We start from the raw sequence: 17,970 nt of genomic DNA on the forward strand, positions 1-17,970 counted from the left end.
AATGTAAAGTGCCATTACCAATTAAGGACGTCAGTTTACGCTTGCGGTCATATTATAACTTTAGTGTTAGGAATTAATAAACATGTTTCTTTAGCTCTAGAGCTCGTCAAAAGTGAATCACCTAGTGCCGTGACGTTGCTGCCACGGCCGTCGCATTCACCGTTTCATTTCATGTTAGCCACATTCATTGAACAATGCACAGGCAGAGTTCTGATTGGTGTGGTAGAAGTCTGTTGCCAAATTTGTGGGTCAATGTTGCCAGACTGCCTACCAAATATGAGAAGGAAAAACACCGTCAAATGTAGCAAATGCAAAAACGCCGTTTCCGAAGCACACAGGGTTATGAGATCAGGAGTATAACGCGGCCACTTTCCCAGCTCCCGATAGTACCGTAAAGTTGGTGCATAACCCGCCCGCTTTCGAATCGCTTGCTGGTTGCGGGCTCTGTTCTCCGACGGTATGAAGCGTTTTCTTTCGCTGCGCACGCTATGCCTGGTCCGCATGGGATGAGGCTTTCGCTGGATCTGAAAGCGAGACACGTTGCATAACACTCGGGACGCGTTCTATAGCTATGTGCCTTGCTTGCTTTGCATAAGCAATCTTCTTGGGCTTATGCTGCTCGCAATACAGTCTTTTCTGAAACTGAGACGGACAGCATAACATTTAGGGTGCATTCTACAGCTGCGCACGATCGCTGCAACGGGGCAAAGTGTTTGCTGTGCCTTTCTCTGCGTAGCAAATTTTTCTGATACGCAACGCAAAAACGCCCGGGGCTTTTCTCGCTATGCGCGCGTTGTCTGCCGCAAGTGCGTAGCGCACCAGCACGGATCTTTTGCTACCTGCAAGTTATTCTTACCTGCACAATACATATGCTTCTTCTTCTTGTCTGTCACCATGCAAAGTAAGATAATGCAACCGTTTCGTACCGTTGCAGCTATCGCGCGCAGCGATAGAAAGCACCCCGAGTATTATGCAGAAAAGTCTGTATTGCGAGCAGCATAAGCCCCAGGAGATTGCCTATGCAAAGCAAGGCAACCATTTTTTACAGTTGCAGCGATCGCGCATAGCTATAGAACGCGTCCCGAGTGTTATGCAACGCGTCTCGCTTTCAGATCCAGCGAAAGCCTCATCCCGTGCGGACCAGGCACAGCGTGCGCAGCGAAAGAAAACGCTCCGTACCGTCGGAGAACAGAGCCCGCAACCAGCAAGCGATTCGAAAGCGCACGGGTTATGCAGCAACTTTACGGTACTATACGGAGCTGGGAGAGTGCACGGGCGTTATACTCCTGATCTCGTAACCCTGTGCGCTTCGGAAACAGCGTCATTGCATTCACGGTTGCATTCGCTACATTTGACGGTGTTTTTCCTCGTCAAATTTGGCAGGCAGTCTGGCAAACTTCTACCACACCAGTCAGAACTCTACCGCACACGCCACACAATAGGTATGCTGTCCCAAGGATGAAGAGGCAACAACCATGAACACGTGAAATGGTAGCTCAGAGCCGTTGCGATCGGGCTGACTTGTAGAAATCTTGGCCACAGGCAGCGAAAAAACAATGGATTACAGAGACAGGCACCCGATTCCAATGCTATTTTGCACAACCTAGGCCAACGCTAAAGGGAATCAAAATTAGATGAGTCAAAACGCCACGCATGTGACAATTTAGAACACAAAATATTGGCACCAACTTTCTGAAGGCGCTGACTGGTCCGACTTGTCCTGCGTCAGTGGTGATGACGAACTGAAACTTGGAAACAACACCGGCCTGGCGTCACTCTGCGATGTTGCTGCTTTCGTAGTTGCATACGCCGGAAAGAGGAAAGGACCCTGCGCCATTTCACATACCTTATTCGCTTTGCGCAAGGCAGTTACGAACAAAATACACTGCTCGTTAGTAAAATGCCACAAGAGACGAATCCGTAACGTAACCGCGACCTCCAACTTCACTCAAACTCGTTTTCAGATATCTTTGAGCGCGGCGCCATGATGCACGCTGGTGAGCTGGTGGCGCCAGCAACTCTATGCCCCGAAGCCCCCGTAGACACTAGCGCCACATTTCCCTCTAGGGTATGTTTAGAAACTCTATGGTTCAGTCTGTCACAATGATTCATTTTCTACTAAAACAGCGTGTAAAATGCTGTTTTAGCTTTATTATTACGCCAAAACATGTTTTGTTTAACTATACAAACTTGTTATAGCGTGTATAAAAGTATCAACGGGCTGCTAAAGTTGGAGGACAGACGACAAGGTTCGCGATCGCTTTGAAACAGTTGGTCGTCTGTTCTTGCTTTTCTTCACTTGGTCGTGCAGTGTGGGTGAGTAAAGATGTAATATGCGGGAATGGAAATATTTCATTAAGATTTTACTTTGAGAACGCGTTATGAGAACCAGATGTGGCGTCCCGGACGTGACGTTTGGGTGAACCTAACGCTTGCGCTGCGTTCACCGGGTGAACGCAGACACTTTCGTTATTTATGTAGTCATATCCATGTTCTAGACAAAGCCTCTTACAACACCAGCCAACACGAGCCTCGCAGACACATACTTCCTCCCACGACCTACTGGAACTCCAGACCTGCACAGATATCCGGCTTCTATGCATAGAGTTACTATACTGACTCTAGAGGACAAGCTACCCATAGGGCCCATGCATTGAAATCGGGAACCGCAAGAGCGCCGCCATGTTGCTACGCGCCGAGGTTGCCAGCTCTTGAGACGCTTGCTAGACTTGGTGACAGTAGTCAGTTTTAATCCGGCAACCGTAGCAGCATGGCGTCTCGCTTGTGGTGTTGTGGTGTGTGCGTGCCGCCGTGTGTTTGGGCTTTATAAGTTGGTTCTTTATTCTGTGTTGCGGGAAGGTGTGGGTCTGGTCCATGTTGGCCGTACAGGTGGCAGTTATGCAACCGAGGGATGATCCTGTTGAAGTTTCCGGCGGTATGCGGTTTTCAGCGGTCACGCCTGATGCAGGAGTGTCACTCGACGAGGTTACGAGCTCGAAGCTTTGGTCAGATTCCTCGTTGGCGTTCCATAATTCTCTTCGCACGGGTGCGGTATGTTGCAAAACCCGCTTTCGCGATCTATCGTCGCGACGATAGATCGGGGTTTTTTTATTATTATAAGTACTGATCCAGCTGCAGGGCACATGTAACCGACAAACGGAAGTCTCAGGAGAGCACCTGAGATTATAATTAAGCAGGCGGCGCAGGAACTCCAGTGCACCCAAGGGACAGTGGGGGGATCAAAGCTCGAAGCAGAACGGTACGTAGGTTGGGGCCGCCGAGGCAGGTGTGTGCCAGGGAGTGTTCGCACGGACAGCTCCCCTGGCACGCACAGCAGTGCCTCGCAAGGTCGAGATACTTTAAAGGCACCTGCGCCCATGATCTTTCTTTTGCCTCGGTGCAGTGAACACGAGTAACGAGAATAATATGGAGGGCATCCGGTGCAGTCGCGAATGCGTCATGACAAATGTAGCTCGCGTCGCCTGGCGTGTGTAGTTAGAGTTGGTTGTATGAACTTTATGCATAATACGCTTTGTTACACCTTAACGGAATGGGTCTAGAGGACGGTGTTGGTACATTTTTGTGTACCGCCCTAATCCTATACCCCCCACTACAAGCACACACACATACCCCCTTTTTTATGTGTACATAAAATTTCTTGCCATGACGGATCATAGCCTCCTTTATTTTTGAAAAATAGAGGATGCTATGGACGAATTGACCAGTTCAAGTTGTCAACTTGCCTGTAACTGTCATAGGAATCACTGTAATAAACACAATTCCACGATCGGATTGTTTACTTTTATTTTTTGTTGTGCTAAGAGATTTATTAGCAACGGGCGCGAACGGGTAGCTGTCACAAGCGTTCGGCGAAAGACAGCAACCACGAGCTCATGCCGGTAGCGATGGTGCTGTGGCGCAGGCGGCTACTCTTCTTCGTTACAATCGCCCTCCGCAGAAAAAGGCGCCATCCTGGCGGCTCAAGGCGAAGAGACTACTATTGGGTCGTAGTACGGCTTAAGGCGAGAGACGTGGACAAGTTCGCGGCCGCGATGGCGTAGGTCCGGCGATGGCGTGAGGGGCTCTACGATGTAATTGACGGAGGACGTTTGCTCGAGAACGCGGTAGGGTCCTAGGTACTTTGCGACAAGTTTTGAGGAGAGGCCGGGTGTAGTAGCGGGTACCCGAAGCCATACGAGAGAGCCAGGCAAAAAAGTTGGTGCAGAACGGCCGGCAGGTTGACGGGATTGCTGCTGCCACTGGTCCTCGGTGGAAAAAGAGCGGGCAAGCTGGCGGCATTCCTCAGCATGACGAGCAGCTTCAGATAGCGGAGTACTTTCGGACGCGTCAGGTGTATATGACAGAATAGTATCGAGAGTAGTAGAAGGTTCTCGTCCGTATAGGAGAAAGTAAGGGGAAAAACCAGTAGTTGCCTGGGTCGCAGTATTGTACGCATACGTCACGAAAGGGAGAACTTGGTCCCAGTTTGAATGATCAGAGGCGACGTACATGGAGAGCATATCGCCAAGAGTACGGTTGAAGCGCTCGGTCATGCCGTTAGTTTGCGGATGGTACGCTGTACTGGTGCGGTGAACGATTCGGCATTCGTCGAGTAGTGCCTTCAAAGCATCGGAAAGAAAGGCGCGGCCTCTGTCGCTCAGAAGTTCGCGAGGGGCACCGTGGCGAAGAACGATATGTCGTAATAGGAACGATGCAACGTCGCGGGCGGTGGCAGTCGGCAGAGCAGCTGTTTCAGCATAGCGGGTTAAGTGATCCACTGCAACAATAATCCAGCGGTTGCCTGCTGGTGTGGAGGGTAGCGGTCCGTAGATGTCTATGCCAACACGATCAAAAGGCCGACGAGGGCAGGGAAGGGGTTGTGACGGGTAGACTTGTCCGGGAGGTAATTTTCGGCGTTGGCACGGAGCGCAGGAGCGAATGAACTTTCTGACGTAGTTATACATGCCTCGCCAATAAAATCGGATGCGTAGTCGAGCATAGGTCTTGAAGAGGCCGGCATGTGCGCACTGAGGGTCTGCGTGGAAAGCGTCGCAGATAAGGTCACGGAGATGGCGGGGTATCACGAGAAGCCACTTGCGACCGTCAGAGAGGTAATTACGACGATAAAGAAGGCCGTCGCGAATGCAGAAGTGGGTAGCCTGGCGGCGAAGAGCGCGCGATGGTGATGAGGTGGATGGATCAGAAAGGATGCTGATGAGAGCACTGATCCAGGGATCCTTGCGCTGCTCCGACGGCATGTTGCGCAGTGCATGAGATGGAACTGTGGGCTCAAGGGCGGATAGGCAAGCGCAGTCAGCGGAGACCGGTGAGCGAGAAAGGGCGTCAGCGTCCGTGTGTTTGCGGCCGGAACGGTAGAGGACGCGGATGTCGTACTCCTGTAGCTTAAGGGCCCAGCGAGCAAGTCGGCCAGATGGGTCCTTAAGGGTAGACAGCCAACAAAGGGCGTGATGGTCAGTGATGACATCGAAAGGGTGACCATACAAATAAGGACGGAATTTTCCAAGGGCCCAAATAATGGCTAAACACTCTTTCTCTGTAACAGAGTAATTAGCCTCGGCCTTTGTCAGAGTTCGGCTCGCGTAGGCAACGACATATTCATCAAAGCCCGCTTTTCGTTGTGCGAGTACGGCGCCAAGTCCGATGCCGCTGGCATCGGTGTGGACCTCTGTGGGCGCTGCAGGATCGAAGTGGCGGAGGATAGGTGGCGAGGTTAGCAGGCGGCGTAATTTCGTGAAGGCGTCATCACAGGCGGGCGACCAAGCGGAAAGTTCTTTGTCGCCACTTAGAAGGGCTGTCAGGGGTGCACTTATGGAAGCGAAATTTCGAATGAAACGTCGGAAGTATGAGCATAAACCAAGAAAACTTTGAAGCTCTTTTAACTTCTTTGGTTGCGGAAAGTCGGTGACAGCGCGGAGCTTGGCTGGATCCGGAAGGACGCCGTCTCGTGATACAACATGGCCAAGAATAGGGAGCTTTCGGGCACCAAAACGACATTTTTTTAAGTTAAGTTGAAGTCCCGCGACAGTAAGGCATTTGAGAACTTGCTCGAGACGGCTGAGATGGGTTTGGAAATCAGCGGAAAAGACAACTACGTCATCCAGGTAGCATAAACATGTGTTCCATTTGAGGCCGCGTAAAATATTATCCATCATTCTCTCAAAAGTGGCGGGAGCATTGCACAGGCCGAAAGGCATTACGATGAATTCGTACAATCCGTCAGGTGTCACAAATGCTGTTTTAGGTCGATCAGATGGTGCCAAGGGGACTTGCCAGTATCCGGAACGTAAATCCAGCGAAGAAAAGAATTCAGCTCCCTGCAAACAGTCGAGGGCGTCGTCGATGCGCGGTAACGGGTAAACGTCCTTGCGCGTTATCTTGTTCAGACGTCGGTAGTCGACGCAGAATCGAATAGAGCCATCCTTTTTCTTAACGAGGACGACCGGTGATGCCCAGGGACTGTTGGAAGGCTGCACAACGCCACGCTTGAGCATGTCAGCAACCTGGTGGTCAATGACACGGCGCTCAGAGGCGGAAACTCGGTAAGGGCGCTGCCGTAAAGGTGCGTGACTGCCGGTATCTATTTGGTGAAAAACGGTCGATGTGCGGCCCAAACCGGAAGCATGGCTGTCGAAAGAAGCGCGGAACCTCTGCAGGAGAGCAATAAGCTGGCGTCGTTCTGAAGATGACGTGCCATCGTCGATGGAGCAGTGGAAAGCGTCGAGGAGTGACTGATCAACCGCAGAGTCACAAGTAAGTGCGCCAAGGCCCGCAGAAGTAGAAACGGCAGGAGTGTCAAAGATGCAAAAGGTGTCGACTGGTTGAACAAGGCCTAGGCATTCACCATGAGATAAAGCTAAAGGGCAGGCTGTGGGATTGGCGACGACCATTTTCGTGACGCCATTGCGAAGAGTAAGGAGAGCAAAGGGCAGCGGAGAACATCGGCGGCGAATGAACAGCTCAGAGGGCGTAAAGAAAACAGTGGCATCAGAAATAGCGGCGCACGACACAGGCACAAGCAGGGAAGAGCGTGGAGGGACGGAATTGTCTTCGGAAACAAACAGTTTAACACTGGAAGGGTCGTTGTCGATAGGCTCGACGTCTGGAAGTGCAGAAAGTTCGAGTTCGGCGTGACAACAGTCAATAACGGCGTTATTATTTGCAAGGAAGTCCCAGCCTAATATGATGTCATGGGAACAAGTGGGCAGCACGACGAATTCGACGGTATACAGTAGACCTTGAATGAAGACGCGAGCAGTACAGGCAGCGAGAGGCGTTATATTTTGAGCGTTCGCGGTTCGAAGGGAGAAGTCGGAGAGAGGCGTCAAAACCTTTCGTAGTGTGCGGCAGAGTTCGGCGGAAATTACGGATACGGCGGCTCCTGTATCTACAAGCGCCAGGACGGCGATTCCTTCGACAGAGACTTCGATGACGTTGGCTGGAGAGGGACGAGGACTTGGGCATTGCGACGTGGACGCAGTTCGTGCCTCGGGAACTGCGGCCATCAGTTTTCCTGCTCGGTGGACACGGGACGACGCCGCATCGGAGAAAGCGAGCGACGGCGGGGAGATGGTGAGCGGCGAGTAGAGGCGGTTGGGCGGTCAGGGGAAAAGGAAGAAGTAGGAAGGCTGGAAGGCGACGAGGAAAACGGAGCGGGGAAAGGTGGCGCCCGCCGGATGTTCTGAAGAGGAGGCATGCCACGACGACAATGGCGCGCCACGTGACCAGCACCACCGCAAGCAAAACATATTGGGCGGTCATCGAAGGTGCGCCACTGGTGGGGGTAAGGTCCGAGTCGCGGTTGAGCATTCGGAAAAGGCTGTCGGTCGGGCAGCGGCATAGGAGGAAAATGCCGGCGGTCGTGAAGCGGCATAGATGGCGGCAAAAATGTCGGTGGTCGATGCATAGAGGGCGGCAGGGGCGCTTGTGGACGAGATCGGGAAACTGCTTCAGCGTAAGTGAGAGGAGCCGTGACTGGTGGCTGCTCAACGGCTGGAGGAACGGCTTGAGAGACTTGTTCTTGAATGAAGTCGCGGATCGTAGGATGCAAAGCAGGGGGTGGTTCCTGGACAGAAGATATCAACGATAGCTGGCGGGCGACCTCTGCGCGAACGAATTCCTGGATTTTGATGAAGAGAGTAGCATGGTTGTAGTCGTCGACCCCAAGGCTGGATAGAGAGTCGGCGGGCGGGGTGGGACGTCGGGTGTGAAGCCGTTGCCTGCGCAACTCGTCGTAACTCTGGCACAATTCGATGACTTCAGCGACAGAGTGAGGACTCTTCGATAATAACATTTGAAATGCGTCGTCCTGAATACCCTTCATTATATGTTTGATCTTCTCCTCCTCTGACATTGACGCATTCACCCGTTTGCAAAGGTCGACAATGTCCTCAATGTAGCTCGTGAAGTTTTCTCCGGTCTCTTGGGAACGTGTGCGCAAACGTTGTTCTGCACGAAGCTTTCTTACTGCAGGCCGACCAAAAACTTGGGTAAAGTTGGTCTTGAAGACCAACCACGAAGTGAGGTCGGCTTCATGGTTGAGAAACCATAGTTTCGCAACGTCCGTAAGATAAAAGGCGACGTTTCTCAACTTGGTAACGTCGTCCCACTGGTTATGGGCACTCACTCGCTCATAAGACGAGATCCAATCTTCAACGTCTTTGTCATCTGTGCCGGAGAAGATAGGGGGATCTCGCTGACGCAAGGCACCGGCACAAACCAAGGTGGCCGGCGCCGTTGGAGGAGCTGGAGGAGTGCGTGCGTCGTCGGGCATGATGGGGGGTAGAGTGCGACTCCGAAGTTCCAGGGTGGTCGAAACCCCGCACCTCCACCACTTGCTAAGAGATTTATTAGCAACGGGCGCGAACGGGTAGCTGTCACAAGCGTTCGGCGAAAGACAGCAACCACGAGCTCATGCCGGTAGCGATGGTGCTGTGGCGCAGGCGGCTACTCTTCTTCGTTACAGTTGTAACACTGAGGACTACATAGAACCTTATTTTGTATATGTGAGAGAAGTATGTGGATATCACGAGCTTAAGCCAATGTGCGATACACAGACAAAGCAGCTGCTACAACATGAACTGCATTGAGGGCCACACCACACATGCATAATTAAAGGTGCAAAATATAGGGGGAAGCTTCAAAATATGCTCTGTAGCACATCAAAGTATAACGTATATTGTATGTGTACAATAAATGTTCAAAAATACAATGCATCAATGTCCCATTTGCCTTCAAGTTTATTATCAAGTTCAAGTTTACTGAAGTTTATTATGAGCATATGTACAACAGGAATCTACTGACACACCCGCAGTCAAGGTGGCTGTTCGAGGTGTGAATGTCGACACCAGTGTCACTGCTTCTTGCCTCTGACCTGCACGTGCCTCCGCGGCATCTTTGTGCACAAGTGTGCTGGCGTGGCGAGGCGTAGGAGTCATCCGAGAGAAAGAGTATCGTTTACATGGAGAAGTGGCTCCTCACATTGCCTGTCGCTTTTCCTCAAATGTTTCCTTGGCGACTAGGGTGACACCTGCAGTCAAGGTGGCTGTTCGGGGTGTGCTGGCGGCCTGAACAAAAGAAAAAGAAAGAAAGAAAGATGAATGTCGATGCCAGTGCTATTGCTTCTTGCCTCTTACCTGCATTTGCGTCCACGGCCTCTTGGCTTGCGGAGTCTGTATGAGGGAGCTGCTGTGGCTAGGCGTAGGCATTGTCTAAGCAAAAGGAAAGGCCATTCAAATGGGTAATTATGGAAATAAATTCAGTTATACCTGCTTCTTGCACTCTTCTTGCCTAAAAGTTTTCAAACATAGTGTCCAGTACACACCAGCACTTTGACTGCTTCTGCTTTTTACCTGGAGGTGTTGCTGCGAGATCCTTAGTATGGCTGCGTGCAGCGTTGTAACACTTGGTGGAGGCATTTGAAGTGGTAGTCAAAAATATAAAGAATCATCCTTGTCTGCACGAATGCTTTCAATTTCCAAATGCAGTGGTAACTATCACTATTAGTGCAAGGCCCCCCACATCTATGCGGCAAGTGCCATAGCTCGAAACTGAATTTTTCCTTTAGTGTTTCACAAGGCGTCTGATATGTCCACAGTAGATGTGATGTGTTTGTTTTTATTTATCCCAGTGTGGAGAGAGCATGATTAAATTGTTTTTTTATTTTTGCGTGTCTTGTTTTTTGGTTTATTTCTGAATTTATCAAGCAGCAGTCTCATGATGCTAAAGTTTTGCAGAAAAAACAACGCATTTCCTGACCCATTGTTTGACATCCCCTCACTCGCATAATTTTGCAGAGTATTCTACCTATATTGACTTGCTTGACCTCCACTAAAGAGTCTTGCATTTTCAAATACGACTCTTTCCTTAAGATCATTCGACACAATTCTCATAATTTCTGTACCTTGGGCTTCTGATACTCTGCATTCACCATTTTTGCTTGTTTCTGACTAGAAATGTCTTGTTTAATTTAGAGCTTAAATTTTACCTTTGGAACACAAGGAAGGGCTTGCCATTGCATATCTGCATAAAAGGGAAACATGTTTCATATTAAACATTTGCAAAATCCAAGTGAAGATTGATGAATGCAGCTTGCAGTGTGATATGACTGAATGAGCCATAAGAGTAACTCATCTCACTTGGTAAATTAAAGCACCTATTAGTGTGATGTACTACAAGATACCTTACACTAACGTGGTGGGTTCTCTTGCTTAAACAGCAAAATAATCGGTGCGCGAGAAAAAAATTATTTTTGCATGCCCCTTGTACACACTGATTTAAGGAAAATAAGCTGGAGCTGTCCACATGATGTACTTATTTTACCTGCGAGCTAGTATGGTCAACAAAAAATGTGTCCCAGCTGCTTAGTGAAGCTAAACATTTCGACAGAATTGCCTGTCTGGTTGGGAAATTGATTAGAACTTGAGACTGACTCCAACCAAATAACTGAATTTTATTAGCCCGACGTTTCGGAGCCCATTCGGCTCCTTCTTCAGGGGGTTGTTCTTCGGGGGGTGGCGGTGTGCCGCTTTTAAAGCGTCTTTTTTGAAGAAAGGAGGGGGGGAAACACGGGAGTTGGGGAGACACTCCACAGACGGAAAGGTGGGGGGGAACAAAAGGAAAGGGGGGTTTGTGTTGTTGACCGCTTCCAAGGTGCTGCGATGACCGGTGCTGGGTGGAGTGCTCACGAGGGTGCCCTTGATGGGCCGCGGGGGGGGGGGGGGGGGGGTGAGGTTACAGGGTCGCGCCGACGTTCTGTGTTGGTGAAACGAGCGGGAGTCTATCTGGCTGTGCGTCCTTTTCTTCTTTTCGTCATGTCGCCAAGGCCATGGACATAGACCGAGGGTAGGTTGCCCTTCACACGGTTTATGTTATTCTCCGTATTCTGAATGTGCCATGACTCCAGTAGTAGTCTCTTTCGCCAGTTCGTTTCTGTTTGAAGGATTTCAGTTTCCTTGAAAGCAATTTTGTGGTCGGCGACTTCAGAGTGTTCAGCGACGGCGCTGCGAATACGGTTGAATGTCCTGACGTCGTTCTCGTGTTGTCTGATCCTTTCTGCTTAGTGGTATTCGGGATTATGTCAGTATTGCATATGTGTCTGTTGTCTAAAATAATTGAATTTCGAAAATGCTCGCAGGGATCTGATGTGCATATCTGCAGTTTAAGGATACATGTAAAAGGCTCGGCATCAAGTGCGAGTGAACGGTCCCACAGGCCCGGAGTCGATCATGCAGATAGATTCGCTGCCCACATTTTTTGCAAGAAAAAATATGCCACGTGGAATGGCATGCAAGGAAGTGTTGAAGATATTGCACAGTGAATAAAACGCCTACGCTATTAATATGTGGGTTGATGTACTCGTTATGCAAAACGGAGGTGAGGCGTGCAGACAGGAGTAGAGTATTTACAAGCAACCAACACGAGCGCCGCCCACTTCTCTACTCTTGTGTCCTGTCTGCACGCCTCACCTCTGTTTTGCATAATGAATCCTTACCAACTAGCTCAGCTTTCTGTCGTTCTAAGTCTCGATGCACTCGATTTCATACGCATTAGGCACTCTTGATTACTTCGTGGCACAGAGATACTCGGCATCGGGCTGTTTTTCTGCTGTGGCCTTTGTAGAAGCATGATTGTTCAAAGTGCAACAATTAAACAGATTCTTTGAGTTGATTGTGGCTTCGCCATTACAATTCCGGTGTGCTGGTCCGCCTGTCCAGCAATTTCCTACTCAAGGGAAACCTGCAAATAAAAACACCACTCCGCATGCAGAAAAATGCTCTACTGTGACGCTTCTCAAACGATTGTGATGCACCACAAGAGCTGCCTACTCGCGTGATATTCTCAACAAGGAGATACATTCGTTTACTTACATGTGAAGGTATATGCCAGACCACTTCGGGGCTTCGGTGGCACATAAGGCACGAGTGCTATGACGAGTGTGCCATAGGGTCCGATGTCGACGCGCGATCGCATGTCAAACCTAAACGAAACTACTACGCATCCAAAAAACAGATTCGAAACCGAAATTCGTGTCATCCTTTATTGCATGAATGCGTACATCGTGATTTACATAAGTCACGGACTTAGCAATCGCTTTCTGTATACCTAATATTAACGTATCACCTTCATAAAGCCATCAGGTATGCGTTTTTAGATGACAAAGCATAAGGTGACCTGTACTTGTTTTTAGCCCTTTCAATAGTAATTGCGCTGGCCACATTGACCAGTAGCAACAGGGCGGCGCCCTAGAGGTTCCCACTTTTCCGGCCCAGCTTTTCCTCTAGAGTTGTTCTACTAACTCTATGCTTCTATGGGAGCAGCTTGCGCCCACTTTCGTTCAACCGACGGCCGTAGGTAGCGCTTTTATAACCTGTTCGTCTGCTACGCGGTGGGCGACTGTGCGGCGTTGTAATTAGTACGGCAGCTGTGGTGTTGTGACGAACTGCTTGTCTAGTTGATGATTTTTGCTAACACAGTGACAGTGATGTCACAAGGCTTTGATCGGTCACTTGGCTTCAAAAGTTGACTGCCCGAACCTACAAAATGTTGGAGCGTGTAGTCCGCTGCTCTATGAAATAGCGTTAAATAGCCGCTCCTATTGCCTTTTTCAAGCATACTATTATAAATCACATTGCTTATAGAGTTCGTAAAGTACACAACAGTTTCATTGTATACGTTGTAAAATTCGTTTCTGCGCTCTTTAGAAACTTGAAGCCACCGTAATGTTCGACGACAGAACGATTACCACTCATTTTAACTCTTAAAAGTTGTCCGTGAATGCGTCGTGAGTTCAAAAAGTGAATTACGCACACAGCTTCACTGAGTACGTATCTTAAGCACCACCATTACGCTGCCGCCTTACCACGCAGGAAACCTAGCTTTACAGTTTGAAAAGAGTTCCGTGACGCGATTTAAGGCCTGCAGTGCAGCACGTTTTAAAGCACTGGGATCATTTTTGCAAGCTTTATACTGAGCTAGACATCCAACGACATTAAAAATAAGAAATGCTCACGCACCTTTCCTTGAAACAGAATCGATCAACCTATTGCACATATCGGGCGGAGGAAGCTTACTCGTGAATACTTTTACTATACTTTTACCAAATATCCTCCTTTCACGGCACACATCAGTAAATCCTAATGTCATCTACGACATTAGGCTGTCTGTAATCAACTAAAGAAGCTAGATTATCCTTTGAATCTTTTTTAACAATTCTTCCAGTCTCTTAAGGAGGCTAGGAAAGGGAAATTTATGCCGTCGATCTAGCATTGCAACGGCCACCTATGCTCGTCGTTTACATTTCTTGCACCACTCATCCTCTTCTAGTTTCACTATTCAAACGCAAAGCATTCGCAAATATGTATTTTTTGTATATTTGTGAATTTATTAATTTACCGCCAATACAAGCGCTTTGTGCCTGCCGAAATGGCAAGACAAGCGCTGAACAGATCGCAGAAGCAGACGACAACGAACCGGTTATAACTAGCGCCACTCTGCTCGTACGTTCTTTCCCTAGCGGCAAAATGGGCGAACTAGACCAGGCGTGCTGGAGGAGGGAGATCTGTGCAGGTCTGTAGTTAAAAGAAACTCCCATTGATGGTGGCGCCAGATTTTTCTCTAGGTAATAAATTGCCACGACCAATTGCTACGACCTACTGGTCCCTACAGTGTTAAAGTGAAGGGCCCCGTCGCTGTAGTCACAACCATTCTTTTTTCACTTTTTTCTATGGCATATGTCTGAATGTGTGTGCGTCGGTAGAGTGCAGTGGGACGTTTCCGAAGAGGAACCGCTACCAGCCGCTTACTTCACTACGAGGCGACCGAGCTACCATCAGCCACTCATTGAAAGAAAAGAAAGCGGTCTCCTTGTGCGAAGTTCCAGCCTTCGCAGTACCTTGATGTTATCCCTTTAGCTACGACGAGTGCACGCACACCGCATTCATTTTGCACCGTCCTGTCTCATGTAGACAAATGCTTCGGAAAGACGGTGCCAGGAGGACCATCGTGCATTACGTTGGCACCGGCTGGCTCGTTGCAGCAGTAGTGGAAGTTGCTGCCATTGGTGGTTGCTACTACTACTACCGGCGTCTGGACCGCTCACAAGGTAGGAAAGTAGATTTTGTCAGTCTTTGGGAATGGGAACTTGGGCACTTTTTGGAATGCCCGCCGGCATTAACCTCTTTTACGTGAACTTGGGGGCTCGTGGGTAGGCGGCCAGTGGCCCGAATAGACCACTTGGGTCACTGGATTGTGCCACTGGGCATGTGCGGCGTGTGAACTTGGGGGCTCGTGGGTAGGCGGCCAGTGGCCCGAATAGACCACTTGGGTCACTGGATTGTGCCACTGGGCATGTGCGGCGTGTGAACGTTCTTGGCCGATCCTCCGGGACGAGTATGCGCCGCTGGGTAGGTGTGCCCGGAAATACAAGAGGCATGGAGTGAAGTCGGCAACAGAGTGCAACTAAAGAAAAGTGAAAAAGTAGGCATAAAAATTAAGCAGCTGAGTGTGGAGCACTGAGCTACGATGAAGATTGTGCCGGTAACACAAAACTGAAACAATTCGCAGTTTTGCCCGAAAGGCGAAGCATCGATTGCGATAGAAAGTTAGCCGACAGCTATGCGAGTAGAATAGTAGTTTTATCGGTCGTATAAACTGAGAAACGTTCGCTTACAGAGTGAATTAGCAAGCATGATGTCAGCGCGGACACTCGCTATCAAAACGTTATGACCAAGCGCGGCAGTAGCAGCGAGCAAAGTGACCTTCGCGCGGTCTATCGCTTCAACACGAAGCTCGAGCAGCGAGAACACCGCGCGCACAAGGGTGCGAGCCATCTGCAGATCCCTTTCAACATAGGGCCCTTCCCTTCAGCGCTGCTTCCCTCCATATATGGCGCGCAAGATTGAGCCGCGATCGTCAGTTCCCCGGTCGCGTAATACGCACTTGCTTCCCCCCCTGCTGTCCCACCATGGCCTTTCTCGCGAGGTGTAAAACAGCGCGTTTGCCCTCCGCTATCTTCGTTCGTGCGCGCCAGATTGAGCACCGATCGTCGGCTTCGCTCGCACATATTTGGAGCGAGCTCCACCACTGGAAAAGCTGGACCCGCCGTTGGCGTGACGTGGCATGACGTCCTGTGGACACAGTGGCCGCGTTGGCTGCTTCGGATGCGCGGAAGCGAGCAGGAAACGAAAGTTTTAAATCCCACCTGCGCTGTGATTCTGATTAAGTGATGAGGCTTTCACACCGTGGGTGTCCGCTTGGCAATATTTGAAAGCACTATAATAGGTAGTGGCTGCCTTTGGAGGCATGCAGTATGGTAGGCTACTGCTCAGTGCCGCAGTGCCGGATGTGCGCAAGAGAATCTGGTGTCAGCCTTATTCGCACGTAACCGCACGACGAGAAGTTGCGTGAGGCTTTGCTCGCGAAACTTAGAACTGGCAAATACCCATTGGCTACAATGCGGGTACGCAGCAAGTACAGACACAAGGAAGATTTCTGCTACAGCGCCGGGACTGCGATGTTCGGTCAGTAGCAGAAAACATGCACTGAGACGCTCGCCCACTGTCTGGCTAATGTCATGACGGTTTGGTCTATGAACTTGTTTGCTAGATACTGGCAAGTTCACTGGAATGGAAAGGGAGTGGTAAGACGCGCATTAAATAAAGGCATGGCATATGGTCATGCTTGTGTTATGAATTAATGCACTTGATTACGAAAAAGAAGCAGAGAGAAATCACACGCTGAGAAGACCGATAAACATACAGTGCGATGCAACTTGAGAAATAATATTGAAATGTTCAAGAATTTAGAAGACAAGAAAGATTGAATCGTTGCTACGGCACATCACACCTGCTGTAGCTATAGGCGTCGAAGTCTCTATAACAAAATTATTTTTGAACAGTTCTGATAGCGTCCATGCAACAGTGGTTGCTTGTGTACTGTCAAATGCTCATATTCTGCGGCCTAACCCTATGTAACCTTTACCATATGTAATACCCTCCCTAGAGGGCTTAGCGTTATTGCACCAGATTGTAACCATTTCTTTTTGAATGACTTGCGAGAGTGTTACTAAACAGCTCCAGCTGTGTCCATCCAACCACGTTTATCTTCTTGATGATTTAAATTTTTCGCTTATGGACTGGGAACATATGTCATCTTCATGTCATGTGTCTCTGGAACTAAATAATCTAACGTTAGATTTTAACCTCTTCCAAATAGTGAAGGCACCTACATGTGCCTTCACTATTCCATTTCAAACTTCCATTCCTTCCTTCAAACTTCCTTCCATGCCTTCAAACTTCCATTTCAAATGAGTGGCTTTAGTGATCATAACCTCATTCAACTAGCTCTTAGCATCACAAAGCCCGTGTCTGGCACAACAACAAAACAAATTTGCGATTATAACAGAGCAAATTACGATGAGAATAACTACTGTGCTACTACCTTCATTTAATTGTCGATCGGTAAACAAAAACTAGGTACTCTACAGGGAAAAATTAACTGCATTAGTAGACCGGTATCTCCCAATAGTCTCCATAACTAACGACAAATCCAGCCCTTGGTTCAACAAATCTCTTTGCAAACTAAGGAATAGAAAAAAGCGTTCGTATAACAGGGCTAAACACATGCGCACTGCTGAGGCTTGGCAGATATACAAAGACTGTTTAAACAATTACGGCTCAGCGATATCTTCCACTAAAGATAAATACTCGCAAGACCTACCATCGCTGCTAACTTCCAATTCCCAAAAATTTTGGCAAACCGTATCTCCGACAATAGATACTAACACCCTAACTTTACACGGAACAGAAAACGCCTATTTCTAGCGCCGATTGACCCACCGTATTCAACACGTATTTTTTAACCTGTTTTCACTCAGGGGGACTGTTCCAATGTTCCAACTTTTCCCGAACTTGACGGCGCATACATGGAACCAATTGTTTTCACTGTTGAAGGCGTTAAATTACTCATTAGCAACCTCAAAATATCCACTTAAGCCGGTATTGACAACATTAATTCCAAGATATTAAAGAACACCGTCGCTGCCTCAAGCAAGATTTTATGTCATATTTTTCAACAATCCCAGCATTTGCGAAGTTACCCACCAATTGGTTAATAGGAAAAATAATACCAATTCACAAATCTGGAGATGTTCACTCGCCTGACAACTATTGGCCCGTGACACCTCAGTTGGTCAGTGACACCTCAGTTTATTTACATAACAGTGAGATGAGGTTTATTCACGAGCGTAGGTAGGTCGCGTTTCGCTTATACAAGGTTTTACTTTTCTTTTACCTTGCCTTTTTTCGCGCACGCGCAGTGGTGTATGTCGGGTGTGTACTTATATGTGTACATTGTGGAATAAACTTTAGTTGCAAGTCTGCGCCCGTCCTTGTCCCTCGCTGTCATTGTGGTTCGTTTGTTCATGCAGTTAAACAATGTTCGCTGATATCTACC

The 17,970-nt window shown here is 48.9% G+C and overlaps 3 protein-coding genes across 6 annotated transcripts in view; 1 reads left to right on the forward strand and 2 right to left on the reverse strand.

Moving 5' to 3' along the window:
- The window catches only part of LOC139048149 (nuclear exosome regulator NRDE2), a 297,571-nt gene extending 295,540 nt beyond the window's left edge, over positions 1-2,031 (reverse strand). For all 4 annotated transcript variants that reach the window (XM_070522677.1, XM_070522676.1, XM_070522675.1 and 1 more), the window contains exon 1: positions 1,690-2,031. In XM_070522677.1, the coding sequence (XP_070378778.1) occupies positions 1,690-1,837 (148 nt within the window). In that variant the 5' untranslated portion in view covers positions 1,838-2,031. The remainder of the gene's footprint in view (positions 1-1,689) is intronic.
- Positions 2,032-3,831: 1,800 nt separating this feature from the next.
- Positions 3,832-10,177, reverse strand: LOC139048150 (uncharacterized). Its single transcript, XM_070522679.1, has 2 exons — positions 9,654-10,177; positions 3,832-9,584 (listed from the first exon to the last, which is right to left on the reverse strand). Exon 2 carries the CDS (start codon positions 8,789-8,791, stop codon positions 7,523-7,525), a length of 1,269 nt encoding a protein of 422 aa, XP_070378780.1. The 5' UTR covers positions 8,792-9,584; positions 9,654-10,177; the 3' UTR covers positions 3,832-7,522.
- A 3,900-nt stretch (positions 10,178-14,077) lies between these two features.
- The window catches only part of LOC139048151 (tubulin-specific chaperone C-like), a 62,143-nt gene continuing 58,250 nt past the window's right edge, over positions 14,078-17,970 (forward strand). The window contains exon 1 of the mRNA XM_070522680.1: positions 14,078-14,620. The gene's annotated coding sequence lies outside the window, so the exon portion shown is untranslated. The remainder of the gene's footprint in view (positions 14,621-17,970) is intronic.

Source organism: Dermacentor albipictus, chromosome 7 (assembly GCF_038994185.2).
Source record: "Dermacentor albipictus isolate Rhodes 1998 colony chromosome 7, USDA_Dalb.pri_finalv2, whole genome shotgun sequence".
NCBI lineage: Eukaryota > Metazoa > Arthropoda > Arachnida > Ixodida > Ixodidae > Dermacentor > Dermacentor albipictus.